The 20,830-nt window shown below is 56.5% G+C and overlaps 1 protein-coding gene across 5 annotated transcripts in view; it reads right to left on the minus strand.

The window, feature by feature from the left end:
- Positions 1 to 3,230: 3,230 nt before the first annotated feature.
- Positions 3,231 to 20,830, minus strand: part of RERE (arginine-glutamic acid dipeptide repeats) — a 428,379-nt gene continuing 410,779 nt past the window's right edge. For 4 of the 5 annotated variants that reach the window (XM_044237096.1, XM_044237092.1, XM_044237093.1 and 1 more), the window contains 11 exons: positions 15,637 to 15,799; positions 14,584 to 14,676; positions 13,980 to 14,179; positions 12,645 to 12,806; positions 12,036 to 12,149; positions 10,427 to 11,757; positions 10,096 to 10,318; positions 9,057 to 9,780; positions 6,942 to 7,088; positions 6,215 to 6,395; positions 3,231 to 5,871 (listed from right to left, as the gene is read on the minus strand). In XM_044237096.1, the coding sequence (XP_044093031.1) occupies positions 5,838 to 5,871; positions 6,215 to 6,395; positions 6,942 to 7,088; positions 9,057 to 9,780; positions 10,096 to 10,318; positions 10,427 to 11,757; positions 12,036 to 12,149; positions 12,645 to 12,806; positions 13,980 to 14,179; positions 14,584 to 14,676; positions 15,637 to 15,799 (3,372 nt within the window). In that variant the 3' untranslated portion in view covers positions 3,231 to 5,837. The remainder of the gene's footprint in view (positions 5,872 to 6,214; positions 6,396 to 6,941; positions 7,089 to 9,056; positions 9,781 to 10,095; positions 10,319 to 10,426; positions 11,758 to 12,035; positions 12,150 to 12,644; positions 12,807 to 13,979; positions 14,180 to 14,583; positions 14,677 to 15,636; positions 15,800 to 20,830) is intronic. The other variant, XM_044237094.1, reaches the window with a different exon arrangement.

Consider the following 20,830-nt stretch of genomic DNA (forward strand, 5'->3'; position numbering starts at 1 on the left):
CCGTCACTCAGCCAGAGTTTGCTGAGCACCTACAGTGTATGGCCCAGCGTGGGGAATACAGCTGAAAACCGCAGACACACACCTCCTGGCCTCCCAACAGCCTTCCCTGCCGTAACATCCGTGCTGGGCCCAACCCGTGCCACCCGCAGCCCTCGGCCCCCTTTCCGGCCATCTGTCTCCCACGCTTCTGCTGTGACCTGTCCCTGCAGGCCCTGTGAGGGGAAGAACGCCACCAGGGCTTTACGGACGCCGCCACCTGGTGGTCGGAACCAGGAGTGGCCTCTTCTGCGGCGTGAAGCACAGCAGAGCCCGGGCAAAAGAGGAGCAGGGGCGACCTTGGACAGACAGCTGGGGGACAGGTACACAGAAGACATCAGCTCTTAAACACCGTGCCCGCCATAGGCTGGAAGGTCTTCTAGGGCATTAAGGTCCTGCTTTTAGTCTATTTGTCTACAATGGGTGTCCACATTGCAGGGTTGACCACGGTGAAGCAGATGCCCTCCCCCGACCCAAACATTGAATGGGGCAGACCAGGGCCAGAGCCAGAGGATGGCAGGATTGAGAGAAACTTAAGAGGGTCACTTCAGGTGCCCCAGTAGCGACCAGCTTTGTGAATGGGGCCAAAGGCCCTTCTCTCTGGTCACCCAGGCCTACGACTCAACAGCACACCCGGTCGGTGCACTGAGGAGCCCTCCCCTGAGGGGGCCTGTTCATTCTCGGTCAGCAAACGTTTGCAAAGCAAGTGCCTTCCACGCCTGGAACCCCGGTCGGGGTCGGGGGATGCAGGCGCAGCTTCTGCGGCCTGGGTCCCTAATATGCCAGAAGGAAACAATTACCCAAGACTTGCAAGCTGTTCTTGGCAAAGACTGCCATCGAAGAGCCGCCCTAGGTCAGAGATTCGGAGTCTGGAAGGCAAGCTGCCAGAACCCCCTGGGGCAGCCCGGGACCCAGTGAGGGGACACCACAGATACGGAGACCTCTACGGGCCGGGAACTGCATAACAGAGAACCAGGGATGTGGGCAAGCCCTGTGCTGAAGCACTTGCCGTTCCCGGGCCACGGGCTTCAGCCACAAGAGACTGCAGCTCCGACAGCCTGCCTCCCGGGGGCCCTGCCCGACACGAGTCCCAGGCTTCCAGAGCTCACGTTCTCCAGCAGCCCGAGGCAGCCCGTTGGACAGCCAGCCCCGCGGCCACCTCCCCCGGCAGGCTGGTCTGCGGAGTCGCCCTGGGAGGGAGGCAGGGAGGCCCAGGGTCCCTCTGCCCCTTGATGTCTCCACAGCTCAGAGGTCTAGTGCAGGATAGATACTTCTACTGGTCCTGGGGCCTGCGGCTTGACCCCGGCTGTCTGGTGTAACTGGTCTTGTTAGGATTCCACAGCTTTTGAGTCCAGGAGCTGAGTGGGTTGGCCGGGAGAGGCCGAGGGCGGCCACTAAAGTCTGTGTTGGCGCTGGGTCACGCCGCTCAGGCTCCCATGAGCTTCTGGGCAGAAGGACTCCAGCCCTTCCCGTCCCTCGTTAGCCACTGCACCTGCATGTGTTCGGCTCCGCGTTCCTGGCATTTGAAGGTCTTGTAACTCCGTGTCAGCATGGGAGGTCACTGCTGATGCTGTTGTGCGTCCCTGCCCTGTGCGTAAGTGGCCTCAGTTCGCACAGGTGGCGCCTCGCTGAGCTGCCCAGTTCCCTTGGACTTACCGTAGGCATTTGTCAACACGGCGACCACGCACCCAGCCCTGCCGGGTGCCATTTCGTAGCTCACGCTTCTCAGCTCCCTAACCAGAGGGGCTGTGGAGCCACCGGGACCTCAGCCCAAGCCGAGGGTCCATCCACGGGGACACCAATGCCCGTTCATCCAGGTGGCGAGAGGCGAGGGCACAGCCAGGGCCCCAGTGGCTTCGTCCTCCCCATGGATCCAGCAGCAGACGATCATTGCCGCAGGCTCTCTGCCTCAGAAGGCGGCAGGGCAGGGCAGGGACAATGGCCACAGCTGTCCACACCTGACAGCTACGGCCTGAGCAGCTCTGATCCAAGGGTCTTTCTGCAGCATCAATCTAAGTACCCATTCACAGACACCGCAGCCTGATCCTTCAACCTGTCTGGAACTTGTAGTTCGTAGGTCTAGGCCTGACGCTACGGTCAGAGAGGGCGCGCTCTAGGTAAGAAACCGGCAAAGGCGGCTCTGGCCGCTCCCCCTTCCCTCTGCACCCCCTGCCACTCCCGTTTTCTCATCCACGATCCAGAATGACCGTCACTTGTGCCCCCTATGCCTACTCTGGCAGACCCCTCAACTCTATCCCCCCGACCACCCAAGTTGCTGAGCAGGATGCCTGCCGTCAGAGAACACAGACCTGCCTCTAGGGCCGTCAGTGGGTATGCCCCTCAGGGTCCTCTTGCGTGGCAGAACTGTCCCGCCCTCAACTAGGCAGTGACATGAGCCACTCCCCAGGCTTTTGCCACCACCAGGCAGTCAGCCCCGTTCAACAGGGTCGCTCTTGCTCCGTCTCCCAGGGCATCTGGAAGCCCATACTCCAGACGGAAAGGTGAGCATATAAACTTGCAGTGGTAGTCTTGAAGCTTTAGGAAAATGCCCTTGACGTCTCCGAAAGCTGAGCCGGAATCCGTTCCGATGCCTGCTGCCCCTCCCGGCCACATCCACACCCTCCCAGCCATCGGCTGCCTCGCTCTGCCCTCGGGCGCTAGACTGCATCGGGACACCGGAGGGCAGCTCTGAGCATGGGCTGACGCGCTGGCAGGGCAGGGAGGGGATGGCTGGAGGAGGCCACTGCACCGGTGGGTAGCTTCAAACCTGTCCTCCAAGCAGGGAAGGAGCTATATGCCCATTCACCGTAGAGGGTCACAAATTAGAAGTGTGGGCAAGTGGCAGGGGGAGAAAGAGATCTGAGTGAGGAGAGGATGTCCCCGGCGCTAGTGTCCTCCTCCCCCAGGCCCGTTCTGCTGCGTGGGTATGCTCCCTGCGGGCGCCAACAATCTCCAGCCGGAGGTCGGAGCACCCCTGTGAGCACGGAGAGAAACCCTTCCCACCAGACACCGCAGAGAATCATCTTTCTGGAAGCCGCTTTGGAGGGTAGGCAAACATGGAGCCGGAAACAGCGGAGACCCCAACTCTCTCCTCTGCCCCATCCCCAGCCTGGGGGACTAAGGTAGGGGCAGCTGCCAAGCTCTCCCCCCCGCCCCAGGAATGAGACACAGGCCACTGGTCCGCACCCAGCCGCTGCGGTGTAGCTTGGTTTTATTTATGTCCACAAATATCTCAAAAAAATTACAAAATACTCAAATGGAGAGAACACAGAAGTCACGATCTCTGGGTGTCTACTCTGTTTACACTGTGTTATCTCATGGCAAACTACTCATATATACATTTCGCTTCAAGATATATATAAACGTCGCGAGCCAGAATGTACACTCCGCTCTGCTGCCACAGCGAAGCGCCAAGATCAATCCCGACAACATTCGACAAGACGCGTACAGGACACGGAGAAGCCAAACCAAACTTCAAACAAAAGGAAAGAAAATCCAAAAGGAAACCAAGGGGTCGGGCTTCAAAGACACCGTGAAGGTCTGGGGCCTCCTGAACACACCGTAGCTGACCCAGTGAGGGTCTCAGGTCGAAGGTTCTCAAACGGCGGAATCTCGGTGCTTCACCTTGGGATGTGGGGGGAGAACCGAAACCTAACGAGAAAACACCTTCAGACAGTCTTCAAGTAGAGACCGGCAAGTACTTCACTCTGTCTCTTCTTTGGAAAAATGGGTGACACAGAGAGGCGGTCAAGAAGGTCTAACTGAGTGGCAGGCACCGTGTTCCACCGAAAGGAAAACAAAGATGTGGAGGAGGTGGGGGCCTCGGGCCGGCCCTGCCCCCAGAGGAAACAAGCGCCTCCTGCCCACGCACACCGAGTCTGGGGACACAGGGCTCCTTTGAGCTTGCCTCCCTCTAAGGAGCTGAAGTTAAGGCAGAAATGGAACGGGAGAAAATGAAAGAGGAAAACGACAAACATTTCCAGAATATTCCCAGCAGACAAAACAATCCTGTCTGTCCCAACTGAAACCAAACAGTTTAAGTAGAAACTGGAAATGCCCCCGATGCAGGTTTGAGTCCAGAACCCGAAATCTGCCTGCTGGCTTCTGGGTCAACGCGCCAGCCTCTGGCGCGTCCAACACCCGAACTGAGCTCCAGTCCTGGCGCACCCCATACCCCCGAGCCCCGGGCGCTCTGTCTTGTCTGGCCATTCTCCGCTGGGACTACCACACGCAATGGCAGAAGCAGCCCTCACGAGTCTGAAGGGGGAGGAACAGAGAAGACCGCACCCAGATGGGAGGCCGAATCCCCGGGTGCAGACATCCCCAGGTCCCCCGCCCTGGAGAAAGCACACCATTCCCGCGACTCAGAAAGGAAGGGTGGGCGCTCCGCAGACCGGCCGGAGCCCTCGGGCTGGCAGCTCCCAGGTGGAAGGAAGCCTGCCTCCTCATTGTCGGCAGCTGCGACTCCTGCTCCTGCCCCCAGGAGGAACGGTGGGACTCAAGATGGTGTCCCCATGTGATGTGGGTCACCGTGCATGGACCGCCTCCTGGGGGAGGTGCGCAGGCCGCCACCCACAACCGTGCCAACTCCGAGGCCTCCAGCTGCATGGCCAGAGGACCTGGCCTCCCCACGGGAGGACCCCAATGATGACACACACAGGGCAGGGTTTTTTCTCAGATTCCTTTGGCAAGCGGTGTGTGAGGAGTTCTTTGCAGGGAATCGTGTTTTCTTGAATTTTTTAGAATGTTTGTGAAATTGTCAGAGTATTTAAAAAGGCAGTTCATCCAGAACAACCAAACGTGTGTGCACAGAAACCTATAAGGGATTCTACAATCAGACACACAGAAACATGTGCTTTCTATCCTGCAGAGACAGAACAAGGTGGACACTTAACTCCTGCACTCCTGGAACAAAAGAAGGACGGTTTCATCTAACAGATACCTGCACTTCTGGCAAAGCCCAAGCTAGAAACAGACGGAAGTGAAAATCAAGGCAGCAAAACAAAGCAACGGTCTGTCACACCGTCCCTGCAGACCCCCGGGTGCTCCCTGCTGCGACGGCACCACGTCCCAAGCCTCTGCCCGATTGCAATTAGTAACGCCCATCTGTTCCCTTTAATTAAAGGGATAATTATATATAACTTTTTATTAAAAAATCAACTCTGTATTCTGTCAATAGCTGGTAGGAATTCACAATTAGTGACATGGCTGGAAAAAATAGATCAGAATAGTTTGTGGAAGAAAAAAAATGCCATTCTAAAATTATTTATTTACAGACATAAAAAGCCATGCTGCAGAACTTTCTCAAATTATGAAGATCTCCTACAATGTATTAAAATAAAAGTTTTTTTTAAAAATTATAGCTCTTGGATTCCAAACTCATATGCCACCTATCTGCAAACCTCGTGGGTTCTGGAACACACGTAACTGAGTGTGTCTGCACGCACAGTGAAGGGTGTGTACTGGATTCTAGCACCTACCAAGAAATCAAGGAAGGAAAAGAAAACTAAAGCCAAACCCCAAGATTGCAGGGAAAGTTTTCTGAATGTTCAGTCCAGTCCAGGACTCACTAAGTTTCTGGGGGACTGTCATGCAGGAGCACCCAAACCAGTCTCGAGGAATCCTCTCTACAAACAAACACTATTATGCTGATAACATTTTTAGTTGTGGGGTTTTTAAATATATAAAGAAATCTTTAGAAGATATTCTTTTTGCTTTTGTAGCTCATATTGTATGTAAAAAGTCCTGTTTCTCCCCCCAAGAATTGGGGTTTCCACAGCCAGCGCTAACAAATAAATAACTTATAACTGCTTGTCACCTTCTTTCTTCAGTCGACTAGAAAGCAAACAGAAAGAGAAAGTATTCAGCACCAGGCCCGGGCAGGTGGGTTAGGCGTGCATGACGACCCTCCTCTGCCCCTCCCTCCCACCAAGATGGCTCTGTCCGAGTCCCCAGAGACCAGAGGCCAGAGGCCTGGGCCCGCAGAGCCACTGGGAGGGGGTCTGGCACTTGCTGATATGGAAGGAGCGCCATGGGCACCGCCAGGAGGGGCGATCGTTAGGCTGGGCCGGCATCCCCCAGGTGGGGTACGTGGGAGCCCCTAGGTGGGGCATGGGGGAGCCTGGGCTCAGACGGAGAGCACCCCCCACCCCACCGTGCTGGCCCCTCCCCACCTCACCTGTAATAGTCCTCCTGACTTGGTAGGTGGCCGCCATGCATGTGGGGGTGTCCGTGCAGCCACTGCTGCTCCATGGCCAGTCTCTGCAGCTCTGCTGACTGGGCGTGCATGGCCTGCAGCTGGTGGGCTGCAGACATGGGGGGTGGGATGGCCCCGGGCAGGTCTCGGGGGTAGGGGGTACCTGCCAAACACAGAAGAGCCTTCGATCCAGAAAGGCCATGGAGGTGGCCAGGGAGCGAGGGGGCCGGCAAGGCTGTCAGGTCAGGAGCCAGGCTCCTGAGGGGAGGCGCGAGGGACCTGTGCAGCAGAGCGCCCCCACCCCCACCCCGAGAGAGAGAGAGAGAAAGAGAGAGAGAGAGAGAGAGAGAAGGCCCAAAGCGCCCCCCCCCCCGATCCCTGACCCTGGGGGCGGAGGGGAGGAGAAGATGGAATATACACCCCCTGGTCCTCAAGGTTTCAGGACTCGGCCTCTTACTGCTTCAGGAGCCCCACCCTGAGCCCTCAGCTGGGCTCCAGCGCTCTGTCCCTCCTTCCCATCACACTGTCCTTGTCCTGGCTCCAGGGATGCCCTTATACTGCTCCGCCCCAGCTCTCTGAGGGCAAGGGTCTGCCTGCCCGGCTCCAGGAGGTGATTTGTTGAATAGGCCGACGAATGACTGACCGAAGGGGACATCAGAGACCCACCCAGCTCTCACCCTGCCCCCTCCTCCCCCAGGCGCGTTCTTACCAAAAACTGGATGACGAAGCATCTCGTGCTCATGGGGGGGCTGTCCAAGCAGAGGGTTGGGGAGAGTGCCAGGGGGGTAGGGAAAGCGAGCCAGGTGAGGACCAGCGGTCAGGGGGTCAACCAGTGGGTGCACTGGGCCTGCTGAGCCTGGAAGAGGGGCAGAAATCCAGATTGCATGCGGAGCAGGGCTCTGGGGCTCCCTCCCTGTCCGCCCTCCTCGGCCGTAATTACCAGTGACCTCCTCCTCAACCACAGCCAGCTCCTGGCCACCAGGGCCACCAAGTGCTGACCCAGAGTGGCTACCCCCTCCCCAACCTGCAGCAAAGTTCCAGAACGTAACACGGAAGTAAACTGACACACGTCAGTTTAGGGCTGCTCCTTCCCGAGCACCCCTAAGGCAGTCTCCCCCCCGCTGTTTTGTTGAGGACTCTGCTCATCAGAGCCCACTTGGCCGAACGCCTGAGGCCTGCCGTGCACCTGCCAGGTCCGCAGGGGACCCGGGGTCACTCCAGTCGTGCTACAGCCAGCGTGTCTCACCCCAGCTGTCGGCTGGACGGGCAACACTGCCCAGAGCCTCCTCCCTGGCCCTTCACCCACAGAACCCACAGGGGTCAGCAGAGTGGGAGCGGCCAGATGCCCTGTCCTGTGAGCAGGGAGGCGGCTCACTAAGCCCCACTTTCTCCTCCCAGGCCCGTCAAGCCTGCTCCACAGTTACGTTCTTTTTTTTTTTTTTCTTTAAAGATTTTATTTATTTATTTGACAGAGACAGATCACAAGTAGGCAGAGAGGCAGGCAGAGAGAGAGAGGAGGAAGCAGGCTCCCTGCTGAGCAGAGAGCCCGATGTAGGACTCAATCCCAGGACCCTGAGATCATGACCTGAGCCGAAGGCAGCGGCTTAACCCACTGAGCCACCCAGGCGCCCCACAGTTACCTTCTTGACCAGGCTTTCTCACGGCAGCCTTCCTCCCAGCTCCCGTTCCCTCCCCCGGTTAGCTGTCCTCCAGAACCCTGACTGCTCTCCACACCCCGAGATGCACTGGCTGACTGCCTCTGCGTTGGGACGGAAAAGCGGACGGGCTTGTTGTCAGCATCTAAAACTGTGCCGGACGTACGCCAGGTGCTCTGTGACTATCTGTCCAGCGGATGAATGTCGTATGGACGGATGACTGCCTACTCTCAAACAGCTGGTTGAGACACACCCCCTGGTGACACCAGGGCTCAGACGGCCCATGCCGGGTGGCCTCAAGGCTCCAGGTGTCAGGACTGTAGAGTGAAAGTGACAGCTCCCGGGCTTCTCCAGAACCATCTGCCTGAACAGAGTCCAGGCTCCCGAATCGGGGCTGGGTACGCAGAGAGCCAGGGGTCGCCCTAGCAGTCACCCTCCTCCCCAGCACGGGGGCAGGTCTGCCCACTCAGAAGTCCTACATGTGGGCTGTGCTCTGTGGACGCCATGGCAGGCCTTGGGTGCAGGGCACAGGCCCAACTCCTCCCGCCCCATCCAGCAGGTCTGCAGAGCTGTAGACGGAGCAGGGACTCCGGCTATGCCGGTCTCTGCCTTCGGCCCAGCTGGCCAGTCGGCAGACCTTTGGGAGCTCACTCCCAGAGTGGAGAGCACTGGCTGGCCCTCACCAGATGAGCCAGGAAAAGCCCAGGCCCTGTACCCCAAGAGAAAACAGGAGGGCTGTTCTTTAAGTTCTCACTGAAAGATACCCCAGGGCCTCCGCCTGGGCTCCAACGCCCTGCCCCGCTCCTCAGGCCCCAGCTCCCGCCTTTAACGGGACTCAGCGAGCACAGGTCGCTTCCCGCTCTCCCTGGCACTGGAGGCCCAGGGCCAAGAACCCCAGCTTCCTCCAGGAGACCAGAAGCAGAGGGCCCCAGGGTGACTCAGCGCTCTGGAGAACTGAGGGGCGGGGCGGAGATGAAGGCTGCGGGGGAGGGAGGCGGCGAGAGGACCCCGCGCCGAGGCCGACTGCCCTCCGCTCCGGCAGGAAGGAAGGACTCCCTTCGGAAAGAACTGCCTCCGCGTGCGGAGAGCGGCTCCGTCTCCGGCCTGCGTCCCGTCACCCCAGAACTCACCCCACAGCGCCCTCCCAGCCCCGCCCCAGGGGCACCCACCTTGGTGGAGGGGGTCCTGCTGGTGGAGGTGGAGGTGGGAGTGGATGTGGGAGTGCTGGTGGTGGTGCGGGGTCACGTTGAACATCTGCAGGCGGGCCAGAGGGTCGCTGGTCAGCGACGCCATGCGCTCCGCGTGGATCCGCTCGGCCGCCAGTCTGTCGGGGTAGCTCATCTCGGGCCGCAGCTGGGGGCCCGCCAGGGCCAGTCTCTCCCTCTCCAGGGGGTTCAGGCCCGGGTGGAAAGAAGCGAAAGGGTGGGGGCCCGCCGTGGGGGGGATGGTGAGGGCGCTGTGCCGGGCGAAGTGCTCCATGGGGTTGGTGGCTGGGTGCAAGGGGTCCAGCTCCGGGGGCTTCACCTCGAAGCCTGGCTTCATCCTCTCCCGCAGCTCCCGCTCCCGGATCTCCCGCTCCCGGATCTCCCGCTCCCGGAGCTCCCGCTCCCGGATGGTGGGGTCCACATTGTAGAGGCCGGGCATGTGGTAGGCCAGCAGAGGGTCAGTGGGGTTGAGGGGCATGTAGAAGGGGTGGTTGCGGTTGGTGGGCGACATGACGTGAGGCCGAGCGTACTCGCTCAGAGTCCGAAGGGCAGGCGTGTCGGGCCCGATGTACGGAGGCACCGCGGCGATGGTGGTCGGTGGCGGCTCAAAGGATGGCCGCAGGTGGCCGGGACCACTGAGCTGGGGGTCGCTGAGGCGGCCTTCGTGGGCCGAGCTGGACGCCTTCTGCTGAAGGAAGAGAAGGCTGTGAGGGGCAGGCACTCACTCTGCAGAGCCGAGCCCAGCCCTGCTGCTATCCCGTACCCGCCAGCCAAGGTGGTCCGTCCGCCGCGACAAGAGCAAGCCCCGGCCACAGCCATGGACAAGCTTGGGCCTCAAGGACACGGTCCAGCCCCTGCTGAACCGTCTGCTTTGTGCCTGCAGCTTCCCTCGTGCCCTGGATGGGGCTGGGCTGTGCTGTGCACCGGAGAAAGTGAGCCGCAGAGCAGAGCTGGGGAGGGGACCCCCCCCCCACCCCCGTGGCCTGGTGGATCCCCAACTCACGGCTGATCTCTCTGCCTCCCGCTCCCGCTCTCGTTCCCGCTCGCGCTCTTTCTCCTTCTCCTTCTCGCGCTCCCGCTCCTCTCGTGCTTTCTGCTCAGCCTCCCGTTTGGCCTTTTCGATGGCCTCCTCCCTCTTCTTGGCCAGTTTGGATCCCGCCAGAGGCATGAAATACAGGTCTGTCCGCGCACACGAGTTGTAACCACGGTCCAGATGTTTGTAGAACCTAAAGAAGGCCACATCTCTCGCTGGGGCCCTGCCAAGGCCTCCGCCTGCCCCAGCTGCCCAGCCTGTCTCTGCCCTGGCTGTGCCCGCATTCCTGGGAAGCTAGTACCTGGCTGACTGGCTGGCATGGCTGGGGGTGTCCACCACAGTGGGCTCGGGGGACGGGCTCCTCGGCGGGGGAGGCGGGCTCTCGGGCTCCTCAGCATCATCCAGAGCCTCTTCCTTGATCTGGACGGAGGGGAGTGGGCAGGCTGCCCCCCCGGGGCCGCTGCCTCCCGAAGACACAGCAGCAGAGCAGGGCGGCTGGGCCGAGGGGCCAGGTCCCGCAGGAGGGGTGGAGGTGGAGGAGCAGGTCGGAGGGGTGATGGAAGGAGGTCCCCCGGGGACAAAGGGGTGCTGAGCAAATGGGGGCTGGGGGGGCACCTGGTGGAGGCCTGCTGGGGGGTGAGTGGCAGCAGCAGGAGGCAGGCTCTGGCTCTGGGTCAGCACGGGGGGCTGTGCAGGGGAGGAGGGCAGGGGCTGGCTCTGAGGCATGAGCTGCAGGGGAGGGGGATGGGCTGAGGGGGGATGGTGCGTGGACAGGGAGCTCAGAGGCTTCAGTGCTGGAGGGGGGGGGAGGTTGGCATTCATGGAGAAGGGCGAGGGCCCTGAGAGGTGAGGTGGGTGCTTGTGGGCTTGGGGGGCCGGCAGCTGGGGGATGGGCGTGGTGGGTGGGGGCTTGATGTGGGGCATGGCCAAGGGGGCCGGTGGCAGGGGTTGCTCCCGTGGGGGCTGCTGGGGCTGCAGGGCTGACTGCGAGGCCGTGGGCTGCAGGGAGGCATGAGGAAGAGCAGATGCTTGAGAGGCCTGGGGAGGGAGGCCAAAGGGCTGAGGGGGGCCTGGGTGCTGCAGCAGGGGCCCGGCCTGAAGGCTGTGAGGGCCCCCTGGGCCCTGACTATGCAGCGGGGGCTGGCTGTGAGGTGGGGCAGAGGTCTGGCCAGCTGTCACGGTCAGAGGCTGGAGCGGGGGGTGCGGTGAGGGCAGGCGCTGTGGGTGCAGGGCAGGTGCCTGCTGGATATGAGCATGGGGAGCAGAAGCCACCGGAGCCTGTGGCTGGCTAGGGGGCTGGGAGGCCGAGGGCGAGCCCTGTGGAGGGCCTGAGGTGGCAGAGGGCGTGGGCCCTGGTGTGGGGAGCTGCGAGGCTCCTGGTGGGACAGTGGAGGGAACTGGAGGGGCCGCACTGGGGGCCCCCTGCAAGGCTGGGGGCTGGGCCTGCAGCATCTGCTGCTGGGCCGAAGAGTCTGAGTCGCTCTCGTTGTCCTGGGGGCTGGGGATGCTGGGGGACGTGCTGCGATTGTCCTGGTCGATGTCTTTGGGGTCACTGCTGCCCTCATCGTTGACACTGCGGCTGTCCGAACTCTCTCCCTCGCCTTCTGATGGCGAGTTGGGCCGGCTGATCTCCTAGGGCCAGAGATGGGAAGGATGGATCTAGGACAGCAAAGGCTCTCACTGCCCTGCGTTGCTAGCGCCTGGCACACAACACAGGTCTGTGCACACAAGGTGGCAAGCCTGGCCCCAGGGACCATAGGTACCCTCTGACCCGGCCACTCTCGGAAACCACTCTAGGTCTCTCCCTAGGAGACGGGGCACCGCTAGGCCCCAGGGAGATCTGGGCTCAAGGCCTCTCAAGGGATGTTAGCTGCCAGCTACAGTCCCGGTGGCTCAGCTGCGCATCTCACCTGGGTTTTCGTCTTCTTGGAGCTGGTCCTGTCGGCTTCCTCCGTATCAGAGGCCGCCTTCTCCCGCTGGCGCTTGCTGCTTTTAAGGGGCGATGAGGCTTCCTCCTTCACCTTCTGCAGTGGGAAAGCCCAAGAGGGGCATCAGGACAAGGGAGGATGTCCCATCAGCCCCAAGGGGTAAATGATAATGGTTCGCTGACACATTGCTCTGGAATTCGGAGCTCCATCTCCAGAAGCAAGAATGTTCTGGAAGGGACTAGTTGAGGTCAGGAGAAACAAGTATCTGGGGGTGGAAATAATTTGGCTTTAGGGGGAAGGGACCTTTCCAATCACACCTTATCCTTTGCCCCTGAGGCCTTGGGAAACTCAAGGCAGAGATAGTCCTCAAAGGTCAGTGCTGGGACCTGCACTGGACCCCGTTTCTCCAGACCCTAGACCCTAAGCCGCAATCTGTAGCCCTAGTCTAGGGCAATGCTGATGCCCAGGGAGGCTCCAGGAACGACCTGCAGCCCCATAGCTGAGGAAGTTGAACATCAACCCCAGCAACCTGGGCTTTAATGAGAGGGCAGGGCCGAGCTGGCCCAGTGTCCTGGGGGATGGGCACCTCACCTTGGCTGACTTCTTCACGGTCTCGGCTTTGCTATCGTTGCTGGAGGTGCTGGCAGCGCTGGGTGAGTTCCGGCCACTGGAGCGGATGTCTTCATTGATGGGTGAGGCGCGACCATCAGGGCTGGCTGGCTGCTTCTTCCGACCACTGCGCAGTGTAGACATCTGCCCACCCAAATCGGAGGCTGGTGAGACTAGAGCCCAGCACACACACAGCATCCCCAGGAACAGAACCTGCCACCGCCACGATGGCAGACCCCAGGCTCTGGTGAGCAACAGGCGCCTCTGGCTGCCCCTTGCTGTGTGGGGGTCACTACGGAACTCAGGGAGGAGGGGCTGAATGGGTGGGTTCACATGAAAAGACAGCAATTCCTCAACCCAAAGCACTCCTCTCCGGAGATGGTCCTGGCTGTGGGGTAGAAACAAGCTAGATCTTCTAAGGGGGCAGAAGTCCACGAGGGCCTCTACTCTGCCAAGTTCTCCAGAATGATCACATACTCTGCTTCATATCACCTCGCTCTGTTCATTCCACAGAACTGCCCACTTCCTCACCCAAACCAAACCAAACACCTGCCGATTTTGTCCTACAGTATGACCCAAGGGGAGAAGGTGTCAAATAACATAGCTCAGCTCCTAAAACCACCAAGCACTTGAGCATGTTTCTGCAAAGCCATGGCACGCAGAAGAGACGGGGGGACAGTGATTCACATCAGTTCACCCCCAGGCAGCCTGGGCACCAGCAGCCTTGACAAGATGGCAGGGTCAGAGGCAGGGGGATGGTGCCATCTACACGCCTGCAAGAGTCACTGGGGAGACCAGTTACAGGGAAGACCCTTGGGCATCCCCAACTCCCAAGCTGGGAAAACCCTTGTTCCCAAAGGTCCCTGCTGCCACATTTCCAACCTGGAAAACAGAATCTCTATACAAGTGAGCAGAAAAATGTGCCAGAAGTTTTGAAAACTGAATCAAATATTGTGGGGGGAGAAAAAAGAGCAAGCTCCTGCAAGTTTTAAGTAGACGAGAGATGCCCAGGTGGTGGGCCCAGGGGCCAGAGGAAAGTTGGGGGACTCGGAGAACCTGCACTGAACAAGACCCTGATGAGTTAGTTCTCTGTAAAAGTAAGCTCAGGACATGTACCCCACTGACAGTGCAAGGGAGGGAGAGAGCAGAGGCTCTTTCCAGACCCACAGACAAAACTAATAATACCTTTGAGCCAAGCACTCCTTAAAGGAGGATGGTTCTCTACCTGAAACCAATGGCTTCCCAGCCTCCCAGGAGGCACAAGCCCCAGCATCCTAGTAACCTGAAGTGGCCGGGTCACCTGCCCTGGGGACTCACCGAGCCACGACTGCGCCGCGTCCTCATGCTATGCTTCCCACTGAGCCCATCCTCTTCCTCTTTGACAGGTTTGAACATGAATGGGGGAGGGTCCACGGGCTTCTCAATGGGCGGGAGCTCGCCGTATTTCTTGAAGTGGATGCGGCAGTCTGTACACAAGAGGATGTTCTCCCGGCCCCCGTGGTGCCAGTCTTTGGAGGCTGCAGTAGGGCAGAGGGGTGCAGGTGAGGGCCCTTCCGTGGCCTCAGGCAGACACCCGTCACTTGCTTGGCTGCTGCTTGCTCTCTCCCAGGGTGGGAGAGGATTTCAGGAATATCCGTTCCCTCCCAGTTCTCATGGTGCCCAAGAGGAGCTGGAAGCAGGCTTCCCAGAAACACAGGTACCCCCCGCCCCCCGACCACACTGACTATAAACAGGGGAGGGACAAAAGCTACAGATTTCTGCTTTCTCAGGTAACCCTGAAGCACAATGCAAATGTCAAGCCAATGACACTCTGGCAGGTCTTTAACTAGATTCATGAAATGTTCAGAACATGAACGTGCCTGAGCCTGGCCTGTCTCAGTGAATGCTCCCAACGCTCCCCGCACTCCCAATCCCCACTTACTGGTGGTAAAGCAGTGGCGGCAGGCGTACCCCTTCAATTCCTGCTCGCTGTCCTCACTGTCAAAGTCATCCTCGCTGGCTGAACTCAGGTCCACTGGGCATGGCAGGAATACAACAGGGGTGGGGGAGACACCATCATGCTTGGCCAAGACCAGGACCACCTGTGACCTGTGGCCTGCCCCAGGCTCTGAGCCACCAGTCAGAGCGGCCATGGAAGGCTGAGGTGGGGCAGTGTTCACAAAGGACCACTCTGAATTCCTCAGGGCCAGTGAACAGAACGAAGAACTCATATGAAGGGTGGTATCCAAGGGTCTGCCCTACCCTGTATTTGGAGACTGATGTCACATCTGAATCCTGATGTGGCAAACACTGATGCCCACAACTGGGAATGGGGGCAGCGAAGCACAACCATACGAATTCCCGGACACATCCAGGCATCCTGAGGAGCTCCCTCCCCACTGAGTCCTACACCTCCCCCCACAACCCCGGCACCAGTGGACTATTTCCTGTTTGCACGTGCAACATAAGCAACCTGCAGGCTGAGTGCCCCGGGCCAGGACAGAACCGCAGGGCCCACTGCTGTTTGCGGAGGGGAAGACTTAGGAAGGTATCATATTACACTGCGCATCATACTGGGACCAAGAGGAGGGTCTTCATAAAGCAGGAGGAAAAAGAAGGAAGTGTTAATCTGATCTTATTCCTAACACAATACCAACAAAACTCAAACAGTACCTCTTCCACTAAGTGGACAACCTCCAAAGTTACTGAAAACACCCCAAGACAGGGTCAAGCCTTACATTTTCATAAAAAATTAAAATGATGTTGAGATTATTTTAAAAAATAAATGCATGAATAATTACTGAACCTCTCCTACCAAATCCCCAAGTCAGCGCTCACCCGGTGCAGGCTCTGCTATGTCCCTCACACTATGCTGCACAGTGTGCTGTGCAGCACACACTATGTCCCCAACCTGTACCCTGACAGGGGTGCCTGTGCGGGCAGGCCCAGAGAGGAGGCAAGGCGCTGCAGCTCGTGGGTGAAGACCCTCACTTACGGAACTCGCTGGAGGGGGGTCTGGAGGGCGTGCTGACGGGTGTGGACGCCGTGCGGGTCTTGATCCTCCTGAACACGGCCTGCCTGCGGTGCCTTCGATGGGCCCGGGAGCTGGCTGCCTCGGGGGTTTTCTTCCAGTAGTAATAGAAGGTGATCAGCTCCCCCTGCAGGAGAGAAGCCTGGCTGTGACCGAAGAGTTCAGAGGGGCTTTCCTTCTCCAGGTCACCCAGTCTGCCCGCCCTCTGCCACCAGGAGCAGGAGCTGGTTCCTAACAGCTGTGCTGGAGATGAGGACAAAGGACAGTCGTGAGAGGAGCAGTGCTTGCTCTAGACACACCTGTGAGCTGCCCACTAAGTGGCGAAATGGGATGCTCCCCTCAGCCCAGCAGAGCAGAATTTCTAGATCTCAAGAACATTTGTTCATTCAACAAGTACCTGCTGAGCGCCTACCATGTGCCAGACGCCATGGAGAAAAACCAATGAACAATCGAAAAGAAGGAAAATCCTTGCCTTCCAACAGAGTGTATGTACAGATGTTTTCTTCACAGCATTCCACTGAAATCACATAGGTATGACAAGGAAATGACTGGCCACTTAGGTTATTCCAGGAACAAGAAAAGGAAACAACTGAGATGGTGGCGAGCTGGGGTTAGGAAAAACAGAGACCCCAGATCCAGGAAAACTGCTCCACAGCCTCTACCCCAATCTGAGTGCGCACATCGGGATAAGCTAACACAGCGTCCTGAAGGTGAAGACTGAGGCCTGACAACGGAAGGCCCTGAGGGACAGACACCGTGGTGCTGAAGCAGAGGGGCAGTGCTGTACGTCACAAGGCCAGCCTTTAGGGCAGAAGGAGCTATTCTTTCCATGGCCCAGCAGAAAGGAAGGCAAGAAATCCCAAGAACGAACGAACAGAAGAAAGAAAGAAAGAAAGAAAGGAAGGAAGGAAGGAAGAAAGGAAGGAAGACATATAAAAAGGGGGTATGAGCCCAAATGCAACTTTGAGACCCAGCCCCTCCTTCGGCTCTGCGCTCAGCGGGGAGTCTGTCTGAAATTCTCTCCCTCTGCCACGGTCCTCCATGCATGCACGTGTGTGCTCTCTCTTTAAAACAAATAAATAAACCTTTATAAGAGAGGGGTTCCAGCAGACACACCACACACACCAACAGGAGAATGGCATGTTCCGCTAAGTCTGGTTGACACAACATCGATTGCTTAAAACGAAGATCCCAAGATAAAGTATCTTTATCTGGAATTAAAAGACAGAAAGGGGTGCCTGGGTGGCTCAGTGGGTTAAGCCTTCGGCTCAGGTCATGATCTCAGGGTCCTGGGATCGAGCCCCACATCGGGCTCTCTGCTCTGCGGGAGCCTGCTTCCCCTCCCCCACCCCTGCCTGCCTGCCTCTCTGCCTACTTGTGATCTCTCTCTTTCTCTCTCTCTGTGTGTCAAATAAATAAATCTTTAAAAATAAAATAAATAAAAAAGACCAAAGAACCCCACTTAAAACAGCAAAAGTGTGTAATTCACATTGATTTTCTCTAACTGAATCAATCTTATGGACAATCAATTAGCGTGGCTGACTACTGTATCCTGGGAAGCCCCACTGTGGGAACCTCGTATCCCCAAGGTGGGAGGCAGGTGGCCAGAGCACTGCACTGCCTCACGGAAGGGAAGGCTCAGTGCCCTGTGAAGGGAGGAGCCAAGAGAGACACGAAGCTTCTGTTCTCCGGTGACCTGGGATCTGGCTGGAAAGACCAGTGCCAGTGAGACGGCGGTGGACAGATAGCACAGACACCATGTGACAGACAGACGCTGGTGATGGCTAGAGCCTTAGAATGATACGAAGTGAGTTTGTAGAGAAGTGGACAGATTTTAAGTGGGGAAATGGCTTTTGCAAAGCAGGTAGCCCGTGCGTGTTGAATGTTCACTGCTCAGAGTCGGAGTCTATGCCTGTGCATTTTCTAAGAAGTGGGACCACAGCTGTTGTCAGATCCTTAAAGGAGCCTGTGATCCCAGAGGAGCTTCCGGCTGGCTTCCAGAAGCCTACACACACCATGTATCTCTTGGAGCCGTGAGTATGTTTCAGTCTTTCCAAGGGCCACTTAATGGAATGCTAGTGACTGCCAATACCGAACAGATGAAGTATGACCCCAGGCCCAGAAGGCCAGGAGCCGCCACCAGAGAAGAGCCTGCAAACTCACCCCACCCTTTTCAGATCCACGAGACAGAACGTGAGTGAGAAGTGACAATGCAGGGATGCCTGCCCTTGGATTTCTGAGCTGTTGGCTATCACGTGCTACTCTACAAGCGCAGGCTACCCTTGTCCCTGTGGTGACTGAAGCACTCTGAGCCCCTAGGTCATGAACTGAAAACCTCCTGGCTCCTGCCTCTTTCCTTCCTATTTTCCTGACTTGGAAAGTCACTTATCTCTACTGATCTTTTGGTGTCGGCTGGCTAAAGGGAACAAATTCCTAAATCCACTAGGGGATTAAGAGACCTATGCTGATATAAAACTGATCTGACTCTGGTTTTCCTATGAGAAAATACAGAACAGAAGCCAAGAGAAGTCACTGTCAGCCTTCAACACTTTGTTAAAGTGACATGCCCTATCAGTTCAAAAAGACAACCAGTACAGTAAATCATGGTCCAATCCCAAACCTGGAAGGAAGTGGTACCTCCCACTGCCTCCTCTAGCTGAAGTCATTTTAGGGGCCAGCAGATGAGAGGCCTGGGATGTAGGAGGAAATGTGAAGCTACAGGAGACAGAAGGAATAAAAAACGGGAGAGAAAGTGAGGTGGAAGGCGCTACCAGGGTCTCTGCCAAAATCTCAGCGCCAGCGGGTGGCACCGGCACAGCTGCCCGCATGTCTCCACGCGGCACTAGGCTGCAGCCAGCACTGCCTCCCGCGGCTACGAGGGACCGGTGCCCCCCTGCTGCCGCCCACAGCCAAAGTGCAGGTGCAACTTCTGACTCCCCTAAAACTAAGAGTCTACTGTTTACCAGAAACCTTTCCAATGATATAAGCGGTCGATTAACACACAATGCATATGTTTTATGTATTATTTCTGTATTCTTACAATACAGTAAACTAAAGACAATCATAAAAATTACTAAAAAAATCATAAAAAGGAAAAATATATATACAGTACTGGACGACATAAAATAAATCTGCTTGTAAGTAACCCTGAGCCATTTAACCTGTGTTGTTTAAGGTCAAAAGTATTTCAATGTCTCAAATAGGAATGTTTGAAAGAGTTTCAAATGGCTTTAAAAGACAGCATAGCTGGCAGATTAAAAGTGGGGAAGCCGGAGTTCATTGAGGCTATGGTACTGGCCCAAAGCGAGATGCCAGACAGAGAAAGGCTCAGGAAAAAAGCATAGGTTCTCAACCTTAACTTCCACTCCTGCACTGTGTACTCCTAGACTGTGTGAGAAAACTAGGACATTGACAAAGAAACCTAATATTGAAATAAACATCAGCATTTTGTCAGCAATTAAGAAATAATAGCTTTTAGGGATACCTGGGTACCTCATGTGGTTACTCGTCTGCCTTCAACTCAGGTTGAATCAGGTTCAATCTCGAGTTCCTGGGAATAAGCCCTGAGTTGGGCTCCCTGCTCGGCGCAGAGTCTGCTTCTCCCTCTGCTCCTCCCCCCAAACTCATGAACAACTCCGCATGCACTCTCTCAAATTTAAAAAAAACAAAAACAACAACAAAAAACCCTTTTAAACAAGGAAAAGGAGGGGACACCTAGGTGGCTCAGTTGGTTAAATGTCTGCCTTTGGCTCAGGTCAGGATCTCAGGGTCCTGGGAGTGAGCTCCGCATTGGGCTCCTTGCTCAGCGGGGAGCCTGCTTCTCCCTCTGCCTAGTTACTGCTCCCCTGTCTGTGCTCATTCTCTCACACAAAAAAGAAAATCTTAAAAACAAAACAAAATAAGGAAAAGGAGTCCAGAACAGGTTCTATTAGCGGACTACAAAGGATCAAACTACCAAGCCAGAAGGAGTTCCACTACAGGCCTATAAACTAGTTTGGAAAATGAAAACATAAGTTTCAAATTCAGGAAGATGGGGTAGTGACTAGAACTTTCATACCCTGACGGTGGGCCTATAAAATGGTTCAACCACTTTTTAAACTTTGGCAGTTCTTACAAAGCTAAACAAACATCTACCATATGACCCCGCAACTGATCCCCCTCCTAGGTATTTACCCAAAAGAAATAAAAACATATGCTCACACGAAGACTTTCATCCAGATGCTCACAGAAACTTTACTCTTTGCAGCCAAAAGCTGGAAACACTCCAACACCTCTCAGTGGGAGAAGGGATAAACGGTCACCGTGCGCCCAACTACTAGGTGCTACTTGGCAGTAAAAATGCACCAACTGCTGATCAACCTGGAAATAGGGACGAGTCTCAAAACATCACACTGGATATAAGCAGCCAGATACAAAGGGGTATGGACCGTATGATTCCACTCTAGAAAAGGCAAATCTAAAAAAAAAAAAAAAGAGAGAGAGAGAGAGAGAAGGCAAATCTACAATCCCAAAAAGCAAACGAGTTTGCTGGGATTGCCTAGTCTGGGGGACAAGGAAGTAGAAAACTACCTGCTAAAGAACACGAGGAAACCTTTTGCGTAGAAGGGAGCATCGTACGAACGGACAGTGGTGCTATCTACACGGAGGCACGGTTATCGACCTCCCTGAACTGTGCCCTGACTGCACTTAACGTGGGTATATTTTTATGGTATAAATGGTGTGCATACCAACTACACATCTGTGAAGTTGACTTAAAAAAAATCCAGGCCAGGTTTTATTAGCGGCCTCTCAACCACTGTAATGTCTACGAAGGGATTCAACACTGGAACGGAGCGAATCTAGGAGGATTAGAAACTGCATACTGGTGACTGCATGGGTGGCTAGGTCTTGAGCACAAACAAAAGAACATGTCGGGAAAAGCTTTGGTTCTACAAATAGGGAATGAGGCAGCCAGAGGCCTCACCAGGAACGAAGTCAATTGAACTTTAATCAAACATGCATAGTGTGTGCTGCAGAGACCCGCTGCACATAAATTCAGGGAACAAAAGCTGTTGCAGAAATCAATAGCTTGCTGAAACATTAACACAGGCAATCATTGATCAAAAGGCAGCTCTACAAAGGCAGCCTTGCAAATTAGCTCCCGCCTTTGCTTGCAAGC

This window comes from Neovison vison, chromosome 2 (genome assembly GCF_020171115.1).
Source record: "Neovison vison isolate M4711 chromosome 2, ASM_NN_V1, whole genome shotgun sequence".
NCBI classification, from domain to species: domain Eukaryota; kingdom Metazoa; phylum Chordata; class Mammalia; order Carnivora; family Mustelidae; genus Neogale; species Neogale vison.